Consider the following 12,500-nt stretch of genomic DNA (forward strand, 5'->3'; position numbering starts at 1 on the left):
AGAGTAAATTATACCAAACCCAACAAAAGGACAAGTCCTGCCATTTCACTATGCTGATATGTTCTGTCTTACCTTAGCAGCATAACACAAACAGCAACTATGGAATAGGCCAAAAGTGTGCCAATACTCATCATATCCACAAGCGCATCTAAATTGAAAATCATTGCCATGATCCCTGGGGGGAAAAAAATATACTAATGAAATATACTGCCAATAACAAAGGAGCAGTCAAGAAGAGAGATGAGAAGAATGAAAGTAATGGGAGAGAACAGGAGGTGAGATAAAGGTCAACATTTGGTACTTGGTAGACAAGGCCTACTTACCTACATTTTTTCCCTATTTGAGACCTCTAATACTAAAACACTTTCAGATAAGTATAATAATCATTACCAACATTTAATCTATAATACATTTTTTCAAGTTTGTAGAATGTCCTGCTAAAATAAGTATATCCTAGGTAAAAGGAATCCATTTTCATAACCAAACAAGCCACTTTCCACTTCAGTGATAATATTTCACATCAATGATAATATAACAAATAGGATATGTTTTGTTATAAAACCTACTGACTGAAATAGGTAACAAATGATATTTGACAAATTAAGTCAGCCAAGGTCAAGTCAAAAGTTTACCCAGTTGTCAACAGTCAAGGTGAGTGTGTTCACTCCTTTTCTGGTCTTTCAGGGACTGTCATAAAAAGGTAAAGGATAGAATAAGCGTGGTAGTTGAATTCAGTCTATAGTCTTTCTGTGAATGCTATGAGTGTTCTACATCTGAAAAAGTATTTGCGGTAAACATTACATCCACAAATGCATAAATCACTAAGAAACAGATATCTCTGACAAATACCCAAATATTGACCAAATAAAGAATTTGTAAAGGTTAAATAGAGAGAATATGATGAAACAACCATCCATTTATAAATATCAATATGTCATTATGAAAACTGCACAAACTGTCATAAACTGAAGAATAAATCTCAGTAACTGCCCCATACTATCTCATCCTTTATTACTAATTAGGCAAAGTACACAAAAAGGATGCAACAAAATGGGAAAAGATTCAACCGAGCACACTGCAACTCACCTGCAAAGAGTCCCGAGATAATGGTTGCAATGGCTGGCGTCTTGAACTTCTTATTAACCTTCGATAAAAACCGGAAGAGCAATCCATCATCAGCCATGGCATAAATGACACGGGGTAGGGGGAACATCGCACCAAACAAACTGTGAATGATTGGTGAAATATTTTCATGAATGGGTTTTAATTCTGGATTGCCAGTTCTATTATGATGCCTACAGACATCTTCAGGTGTTAATTGTAAAACCAAAGACCCATTTCCTAGTGACTTTTTCAGAAAAAAATACATAAGCCATTCTCATAGAAAATTAATGCAAGATCCAAACTTTCGCCAATATATTTTTGACAAAAATATTACTAAATTTGGGGTATTTTATACTCTTTTGCAAAACAGCAGATAACACTATCATCTGTGGTATGTAAATACCGTAAACCTCTTCTTTATGATGATACTTAAATGGCACCATCGTTTAAACCAGAGTTTCCCATTTCCTAATTATGTCAGCTGAGCAGCTATGAGATTAGGTCTGAGTGAACTCTTACCAAAGGGAGTTGACAGCCCTATATCACCTAGGGAGGACACAGAATGTAAAGATAAATGGATGTTTCCCTGGACCAACAAAGCCATGAACAAGTGTACACTAGTATAAAGTCCTATACACCTGGACCACTGTCCAGCTTGAGGTAAGTTGTACAACACTTCTCAGCAATCACAACATAAGGTCCCAATGTGAGGCATTACTCAGAGTTTGAGATTATTCACATTGAAGTGATAGCATGTCACCCATAACTAATGAATTAATGACTACCTTTACCTTTATAACACTCACTAACCATTTTCTTTTAGCCACATAACAGTTGTTTACATGAACTTTTTATGAAATAAAATTATTTTATAAGGATCTCTTGCTATATAGAGTTCCTCAGAACAATCTAACCCTGAGTTGCTAACCTGGCAGAAAATCCAAAGAGAGCACCAATGCTGACAATCCATTTTGCAACATCCATATCTAGGCATTCAAATAACTGCACCAATGGAGCATTTTCATCCTGAAATACAAAAAGTGTTAACTCATTTCTGTCAAATTCCTAACTTGCTATATATTTTTCATATCAACTACTTGAAGTCTAAACTCTTTTATCTTTCACTAAGAGAAAGATGCCGCAAGATAACAGTATAATGGATGTATGTGTGTGTACTGCCCAATGGAGAGTATGTACCACAAGTGCACATAAATGGACATATATACAGTGATGGGTGTACAATGAGGAAAAGAAACAGCTAAAAATAGGGACAATACATCATGACTTTTTGTTACTATAATTCAGTGGAGAGTCTCTTTCCATATGTTACAGTTTATTGTTTCCTTTATCTGTCTGTCTGTCTGTGTCTGTTTATTTATCTATATATCTACCTGCATGTGTGCGTGTGGGGGTTTGGGTGAGTTCACGTATGTGTTCATACGTTTGTGTGTGCGTGTGCATGTGATTAGGAGGAAGAGTTAGCTTGCCTTGTATCTTTCACTGACAATGTTAGATAAATAGAGTGTTTCTTACCTGCCAGCAATAAGGAAGGGCTAAAGTTGTAACTGCAGACATCCCAAAGTAAGCTACAAATACAAATAATAAGGACAGGCCAATGGACAAAGGTATCGATCGCTCAGGGTTGATAGCTTCCTCTCCTGTAGAAAAACAAACATTTTGGAATGCATAAATAAAGGAGCACAAGTAAAAATGGAAAGAGGTGAATGTGAGAAAATACAGTGTAATGAAAAACAAGAAAACTATAATAAAAACAACAATAATAATAATGATTTATCAAAATCATATCATAATAATAATAACAATGATAATGATCATAATAATAAGAAGAAAAATTATAATGATAATAATGATAATGACAAAGAAAGAGAGAGAAAGAGAGAGAGTATGGGGGAAGGGGTACAGAAATTCCTTTCAGTCACTGTATTACTAGTACTACCATTAATATTAATATTATTATCATCATTAGTACTGGTAGTGGGAGTAGGAGTCATAGCAGCAATAGTAGTAGTAGTTGTTGTAATAATTGTAGGGCTAGTAATAGTATTAGTACTAGTAGTAATAGAAGTACTAGTAGTAATAGAAGTACTAGTAGTAATAGTACTAGTAGGAATAGTAGTAATAGTAGTTGTAGTAATATAAGTAGTAGTAGCAGTAGTAATAGTAGTAGTATTAATAGTAGTTGTTGTAATAGTAGTAACTGTAGTAGTAGTAGTAATAGTAATAATACTAGTAATCATAATATCATTAGTAGTAGTCTCATTATTAAAATAATTATCATCATTATCATCATCAACATTATCATCATCAATAATATCATTCTTATCATAAATAATTATGGTGATGGGGACATCAATATCAACAACAACAGCAGCAGTTACAAAAATAATAATAATAATATTAATAATATTAATAATAATAATAATAATAATAATAATAATTATTATTATTATTAAAATTATAACAATAACAATTACAATAATTATAATGATGATGATGATGATGATGATGATGATGATGATGATGATGATGATGATGATGATGATGATGATAATGATATTATTATTATCATTATTATTATTATCATTATTATCATTATCATTATTATTATTATTATCATCCATATTATCATAATAATATCAATAATGTTAACAATAGTAACAACATTAATAATAATAAAAAAAAAAAAAAAAATTAATAATAAATGATAAATAATGACAGTAATGATAATAACAATGGTTGTAATGACAATAAAGATAATAATAACAACAACAACAACAATAACAATAATAATACTAATACTGTCATTATCACAATCATGGTTAGATTAAACATCATTACTTTTCTTATAACTATTCTTATCATAACGATCAATAATGTCACTATTCAATCAAACACTTTTTATACTTACATCTTAAGTGTCTTTAATGTCTCAATGAATCAACCCAACCACCCTACCACTACTAGTTGCATTCTCAACTCACCTGTTGTGGCAATACAGTCAAAACCGACAAAGCCAAAGAAGCAGGTTGCTGCTCCTTGCATGATGCCTGCAAAGCCATACGGAGCAAAGCCCCCATCTCCATAGTCTCTTATGTCGTCGTCCTCAACATTTATGCATGTTGTGTTCGGACTTATGCATGTTGCATTTATGTCTGCTGCTGGTATTGCCCAGTTCTCCCATTTAGCTATGCGGACATTGGGAAAAGAATGCTTTGGTAAATGAGCATGGAAGGGAATGAACACTCTTGACAGAGTTTCCTTGTGTTACGTGCAAACAATAATAATGATCATTGTTCCTAAATGAAAAATAAAAAATACTATTCACTGCCATTTTAACATGATAAACAAAAGATACTACTAAACAATTCATGAAAAAAAAAAATAATAAAACACTGCAAATTTCTAAACTAATTATGCTAACTATGCAACCAAAAAAAAAAAAGTTACCTTGTGTTCCTGCTGCAATGATGACATAGGTAATTACCACTAAATTAATAAATGTGAAGACGTTGTTCATCATTGACGATTCTTTAACTCCCACTGCTAATATAACTATAAAAAAAATAAGACCACAAATTACATCAGCTAGTAGCAATGGCAGAAATGCATGGTATCATACACAGTCTGTAAGTACAAAATATACCATAGTTTCTAACCCCATTTTGGAAAACATTATAAGACTTCTAAGAAACTTACCTGACAATATAAAGGAGAGCCCAAAGGCCAAGAAGTCTGGATAATCAGAGAGAAAGTCAACTGAAATGGGCATTGACTCCCCTAATGCCTCTGACATGGAGTTATTTGCCAGTTTATCAACATAGCCACTATACCCTCTGGCAACACTTGCTGTGCCTGAAATGTCAGGATGTTTTAGCCTAACACTTTTGAACATAGGTAGAGATTTACATGTGTATACCAAAAGAAGCCTGAATACATGTTATAACCATTACGAACCCTATACGTTTGATCCTTACCAATCACATATTCTAAAATCAAATTCCAGCCGATGACAAATGCGATAAACTCGCCAACGCATACATAGCTGTAGATGTAGGCTGACCCTGCCTTTGGTACACGGGCACCAAACTCTGCATAACAAAGCCCTGTAGAAGGAAAAGGATAATGCTAAAGAAAACTCATAAGAACGTAATTAACTCCTTTTTTTTCGCCAAAGCTACCTCCAACTAAGTTATCTGATTTCCTACATATGATAAAAAATTAATTAAAAATTGTAAAAAAAAAAAAAAAAAAAAAAAAAATTCTTTGAGCATATACCCAAACAAGAAAATACTAATAACATTTACTTGAATTTCTACTCCAAACCACACACAAAAAAAAAAAAAACTTTTACACCAAAGCCTTCTCACACAACCTGAAGCCCAAGATTACATATGCACCAAATGAACTCACCTGCAAATACTGATGCAACTGCAGCAATGAGGAATGAGATGGTAACTGCAGGTCCAGCTGTGTTCTTTGCCACTTCACCAGCTAACACATAAAACCCAACGCCTACAGTTGAGCCAATACCAAGTGCTGTGAGGTCAACAGTATTCAGAACACGAGGGAGTGAAGTATCATCAAAAGTTACAAATTTCCTCCTGGTCAGACGATCTAACATCTTTTTTACACTCATTTTGGAATGTGTATGGCCTGAGTAAGGGACTGTTACCTTACACAACTGTCATCTGAAAAGAAACCCAAGTATCAAATAAACACATTATTTTAGAAATCACTCCTGATACACATAATATAGAGCAGAAACACTGTAAAAAAAAAAAGCTTCTAATTACTTTTAAAACATTTTTTTAAACACCATCACTTTCATGTTAAAAGAGTTTTAACACTTCAAATTACTTGAACCAGAAAGAGCTATTTTTCATATGAAGGCATTAGACAAATTTATCTTAAGTAAAGTATTTGCTGTTCGAGCATAATGTGAAAAGTGTGCATATCAATACCTGCAAGTCTTAAATAGCTGTGCCAATACTCAAAGTCCTGGAAAACACCTGCAGGAATGCCTTGAGACTAAATTCTCACTCTCAACACAAGACAAACATCTCTAATGAGAGAAAACGGTCGAGATAGATCAGCATGCTATAATTATCTGTTACTGAACAAACCCAGATTTAATAGTCTTATCAAATCATCTGACCAGGTCATGCATCCTTGAGCCAAAGATGGAGATAATACTCAGATATGGAAAGATAAGATCATGCGGAGTTAATAAAGCATACAAATCATCATTAGACTCCAGTATTAATAAGGCAGATTCTAAAATGCTCCACGAGTCCATGTAAACATGCCATACCATAATGAAAGGTTTGGAACTATGTTTGCTCTCATCAGAATTTACGGCTTAATAATCTACTGGCATCATATATCACCTAAGTATAACCATGTTATCATTCAAACCTAAACACCTATCTCCTTCCTCTTCTTTTAGCATTCCACTTCTATCGCTAAATGTTTTCCTTCAACAAGAGCAAACCCTTTTCATCAATCATAGAGTTCAGACCAACTGGCATTGGGTACATACACCAGCCACTGTGGTTTTGTTTGTCATTTCTTTTTACGCATAAATGGCTTCACAATTACCAGGCCTACCCATCCTCCCTTGCTTACTCAATGCCTTTAATTTTAATGAATATTTTTTTCTAATGCAATCATTGTTGTTATTAACATTATTACTACTGTTGCTTTATCACTATAAGATTATGAACAATATTAATATAAAAAATTATACAACTTTTTTTTCTTAAATTCAAGGAGCAGGGTAAACAGGTGAATTCTAGTAGGCCTACTGATTGTCTCCTTGGTGACTAAGCTCTTGTGCAAACAAAAGTGATAAACTAAAGTCATAGTAGACAGGGTAAGCATGTATCCCATCCTGACATCAATAGTTTATATTTAATTTCTTGCTTTTTCTACTATCTCTTTATCTCTGGCACTTTTTTTTTTTTTTACATTTTTGAAGTACACCAAAGGCTACTATTCATCTTAACAATATGCCATACAAACTGAAAAAAATAATTCATTAATGTATACAAATCTAAATGTACCTCATTATCACATTACTCCCTCCACATTAATCATATAAAGAGCACATCCTTATCACAATCTCTAAGCTTCTTGTCTCTTATTAACAGTTAACAGTTATTACTGCTCTGCTATCAGTACAAGTCATAAACCCAATTTTCTCTGTTATGAACATGTCATAGATATCTATTTCTACATTCTCATCATCAAGAAAAAATAAAAAATAAATAAATAAATAAATAAATACATATCAGAAGAGGAGGAAGAATAAGAAGACCAAGAGGAATGAAAAGAAGGAAAGGTGATGATTATAATCATGACAGATAAAAATTAATGTTAACAATTAATGAAAATTAATGAAAACTATAACAATAAAAATACTATAAATAATTTTTCTCTAATGAAATATATATGGTTCAGCAGGAATACAAAAGGAGGAGGAGAGGGAAATTAAGAAAAGGTAATGAATATAATTGACAATGATAATAATGCATGACTGATGATGATGCTGACGATGGTGGTACTCCAATAAATATAATCAAACGTCTTGTACATTTATTCAATTTTTTGCAATCTATAACTCTATTCAGAAAATTATATCAGTATCTTATTCAGTACACTATAATTATTAACAAATTATAAATCATCATCCAATGAAGATCAGTTCAAAATACATAATATAGTATCTTTACCACAAACCAAAAAAGTGTTACTTGATTCTGCTTTATATTTTCTTCTGTTGCTTATCCTTATCATTACTGATAAACCTTCATTACCACTCACAATCTTGAAACTAATCATTACTGTTATTAATCTCTATACACAATAACTTTCTGGAGCAGTTTTGTACTTATTAGTATACCTATATTTACTTCTTATTCTATCAATGTATGAAAATGTTTTTATAAACTTCTTATTTAATCTCTCCTATATCTAACTTCACATACTTTAGCAATCAGTAAGCTTTTACTCTTATAAACAACAATGATATGACAATCTCCCCCTCATTATCATCAATGGCATCATGCTGTATTATAGTTTCCAATATCATTATGAGCATAGTGAATTAAAACAAAAATTGCAGCAGTATTAAACTATATCTATTAACTATAACTATAACATCCTAATAACTGACAACTTTCGAACCAGCTTAAAATCCTGCAACTCTATGAAACATTACTAAATCTGGTGCTTTCCGGATATTGCTCACAGAAAAAACCTATCTGAGGTCATCTACCAGTACTTGTCTTTGGTGTAGCTTCTTGTAATCATATTACAACCATTTCAAAATCTTAATGAAATTAGTATAAGGAAAATTTTGCAAAATGTATATGTAAGCATGCAATTTATTTTCTCTTTTGCAACCATATACTTGAGATAATGTTAGTTGATTAGTTAAAAGGCACATTCCAAACTATGTTTCTGGCTATCAAAAATACCTTTATCAACTTATCCTCCAAAAGTCCCAAGTACTCTTGGACATCTTGGTGGCACAACAACATCCACAGATAGTACCATTATCTGATAAGATCATTGTATTGGAACATATGACCCTGGAATTTCAAAATTTCAAAACTGCAGTTACATTCTCTTTTTTATGATTTTGAGCATTTTTGTACATCATGCACTGACATACTGTAGAGTTATGAGATTCATGCATTTTTGTGAATGCTACATACTATAACCATTGTTCTCAATGTATAAAATTTCCCATCACTATCAATAAAACACTTTTTAACTATTCTTTTCCACTACTAAATATAATGAACATGAATATGGAGAGAACCAGAAACTCACTTGATGCTTACAACAGGGAGTGTGTAATGGAAATGCTTCCCAAATAATACAAAAGTAATATCTTTGATAGGTTATCTATGACTATATCCTGTCTTCCCTTTTGGACGAGATTTCATCAAGTTGTCCAATTCTTCATATATATAATTCTGCTTTTGACCATTCATAAGTTTGAGCCAGATTACAGTAATTTCTGAGAAGCTATTTCAGTTTTAACTTTCCATCCTCATGACATAAGTTAACATCTTATACTCTCAAATTTTGAAAGAGGACAAACTGTCTTGCAACTGCTTTTCTTATCTGTGAAGCTGTACACACAAGACAGATTGTGCTTGATTCCATATTCGTTACTTAGTCCCATTATCAACACAACTACTGAGAATCTGTCCTTCTCTCTCTCTCCCCATCTTACTCTTGCTCTTGCTCTCTCTTCTCCTTACCTCTCCTCCCTTCTCCCCTCTCCTCTTCTTTTCCCTATCTCCCTTGCTCCTTTCCTTTCTCATTCCCTGTTTAAATACCTGCCTGCCTGCCTGCCCTCTCTTCCTCTCTTCTTCCCTTCTTACATCCATCCCTTATACCCTTCTTCCATTCTACCCTTCTTCCCTTTCTCCCTCTCTCCCTCTTTTCTACCCTTCTTCCATTTCTCCCTCCCTCCCTCTTTTCTACTCTTTTTCCCTTTCAACCCTCCCTCCCTCTTTCAGACTCTTCCCTCTCTCCTTTCCTCCTCTCTCTCTCGAATGTCTTTTTTCTTTTCCTCTCTTCTCTTCTCTTCTCTCTCTCTACTCCATTATGTATATTATGCCCTTATATAAAAACCAGGAATGGATTTCCAACCTAAATGACTTTATCAATGTGAATGATCTATCTCCAGGCAATTATCAGAGCAATAGGATGAAAGTACTTAAGAACCAGCTCCTCCATACCTGAGAGATTGGGACATAGACTCTTAACATAATGAGGCATCACCCAGACATAGCAGCACAGTGGTTTCTCAGCTTTTCAAACTTGTAACCCATTTCTCACACCTCCTACACATCAGTTACCCTCAGACAACCAGTTATTCCAATTCTAATTTTCCTACTACTTAGTCTTTGGCTAGGCAAAAAAAAAAAAAAAAAAAAAAAAAAAAATTCTGCAATGTGTACAAACTTATTTACCTAACCGTAATACAACAGAGCTTGAAGACAAGACTTCACAGTACGATCTTATCATGAGCACTGATAAACACTTTATCAAACTTGCCTACAGTATTTTCATACATGAATAAGGTGCAGCAAGATTTCCCAAACATTAAATAGCAATTATGTGCTCACACTTTTTTAAGTTATTATTCCATTCTACAATTTGGTACTCTGTATCTACCTTTTCAACACCTCCATCAATACTGTCATCAAGAAATAGGCAAACAGTTAATGCAATCAAGTATACAACATAAGTGTTTTGGTTTTTGGTTTTCTTTAACCAAACTGGATATCTGACCATGTGTGATCCATTGCATCAGATCACCTAAACTGTAAAATTCCTTTAGTCACTCAAGGTATCTCCATTTCATCCATAAAAAGCGAGAATACTTGAAACTTATTAAAGATGAAGTTATAATTTTGTCCTTTTCAAATATAATTTGTGTATAAATTCCAGCATTAATATCTAACTCCAACAAAACAATTTGAATAAACCAGTTCTTTCTTTGGTGAAGTGTACAATAACAGCTGTAGTTTTAATTTTCTCATGGATACATTTAACATAAACAAATCAACTGCAAAATATATCTTGATCAAAGCACAAAGTAACAAACAAAACTGTGACAAGGCTCTATAAAATCATACACAAATCTCATTAATTTCTATTTATCTGGGTACAATTACATGTAATAAACCACATGCTTTCCAGAAAATCATTTTCTTTGCAAGAACCTTTGATAGCCAGATATTCTAACCATCACCAGCTTCCCCTTAAAAGTCTGCAAAATTAGGAGACAGTCCTCCATGTCAATAAAGGCAATACCAACTCTTGTCTTTGTTATAAACTCTCAATTAAGTAGAGAATGCTGCAACTTTAGCCAAGTGACTATAGATATCCAGTCACCCTTAAACAACTGTTTATAAAATCACATTTACTAGGAAATGACACCTGCTAGGAATATAAATTTATTATTAACAGACTGATCATTTTTATCTTTCTATATACTTATAAACTCTCTACAAATATCAATAATAATAATAATAATAATAATAATAATAATAATAATAATAATAATAATAATAATAATAATAATAATAACAACAACAAAAGGTGGCTTCCTTTCCACCTATTCTCTTCTACCTTTCCTTAACAGTAAAGAATGCCTAGAACATGAAAGATACAAAAAGTTAATCATAGTTAATCTAGTTTATATTATTTTACATATATACAACTAAGAAGGGACAAAATGGAAGCTTTCTTTATAAAACTTTTCAAGAGAATAAAAAACAGATATATGCAAAAATTGAACTAATTCTATGGGCATTATCAGCTTTTTGTTAGTGGCTCACTATATGACTCAAAGCACCACTTCTGTACTTGATCATTGTAATACTTTTTCCTAAATAGTATTTCATTATAGGATGATGAGAAACAAACAATAATGAATTATGAGAACAAATGATTTTTCTTTTTCTTTCCTTTTTAGGTGTATTTTTTTCTCCACTTTTCAAATCATGGCATGAAAACTTTTATTTTCAATGTTTCATTCCTCCACTGAAATGAATATCTAGCTGCAAATTCTAATGATTATAAGCTAAAAATAAAGACCAGTACATATTGTGCAATAATAAAAATATATGTATCATACTAATCCTATTTCAGCAAGTACAGAATTCAATAATGATTCCAATCTTTTCTGATATCTCAAACTGATATAATCACTTTGATAATTACTAGGAATCCCTGTAACCTATACAGGCATTTAGATAGCAACCCTTTATAACCTCTCCAGTCCATATTAAGCTCTGAAAGCTAACAGGAAATACATTCTTAAAGGACTGTAACAATGCTTTAACAGCATGGTCAAGACAAATAAAACCTTCTATATCACAGAAGTATCAGTGCAATATACCATAACACTTTCATATACTCACCAAAACATCATCTTGCTCTTCTTCTAAAGTGAGATGCATAGGGATGAACAACGGATGTAACCACTGTTGAAGGTGATAAAAAGATGAGAGATAATATAATGAGATAAATTCAGAGAAGTTTCTTAAATAATATATGAACATTACTTGGGATTACTGCAGATCAATTCAGCTCTTCAAAGTTGAATGAGTAACTAAAGTTGCTTGTGAGTTTTTCAATGAAATTTCTTTCAATTTACCAACAGTGCAACTTTTTAAAATCTAAGACATCAATCTACTCCCTCACTGGAACTATCATACAATTGCTAATAGCTCACAAGATAAAACTATTTTTTCTTGGTTTCACAGAGCCATCAACCATTGTCATTATGATATTTTGTTTCAATTATTCAAAATGTAAGCATGGCCTATTTTTTCCATTGCAAATGG

The 12,500-nt window shown here is 32.6% G+C and overlaps 1 protein-coding gene across 1 annotated transcript in view; it reads right to left on the reverse strand.

The window, feature by feature from the left end:
• Positions 1–12,500, reverse strand: part of LOC125047168 — a 22,716-nt gene that overhangs the window by 8,653 nt on the left and 1,563 nt on the right. Inside the window, exons 2-11 of the mRNA XM_047645285.1 lie at positions 12,075–12,137; positions 5,536–5,813; positions 5,100–5,228; positions 4,822–4,977; positions 4,573–4,677; positions 4,107–4,310; positions 2,638–2,762; positions 2,033–2,130; positions 1,087–1,226; positions 73–175 (exon numbers count right to left, since the gene is read on the reverse strand). Coding sequence (XP_047501241.1) covers positions 73–175; positions 1,087–1,226; positions 2,033–2,130; positions 2,638–2,762; positions 4,107–4,310; positions 4,573–4,677; positions 4,822–4,977; positions 5,100–5,228; positions 5,536–5,761 — 1,286 coding nt within the window. The 5' untranslated portion in view covers positions 5,762–5,813; positions 12,075–12,137. The remainder of the gene's footprint in view (positions 1–72; positions 176–1,086; positions 1,227–2,032; positions 2,131–2,637; positions 2,763–4,106; positions 4,311–4,572; positions 4,678–4,821; positions 4,978–5,099; positions 5,229–5,535; positions 5,814–12,074; positions 12,138–12,500) is intronic.

The sequence above is a fragment of the Penaeus chinensis genome, chromosome 40 (genome assembly GCF_019202785.1).
Source record: "Penaeus chinensis breed Huanghai No. 1 chromosome 40, ASM1920278v2, whole genome shotgun sequence".
Taxonomy (NCBI): Eukaryota; Metazoa; Arthropoda; class Malacostraca; order Decapoda; family Penaeidae; genus Penaeus; species Penaeus chinensis.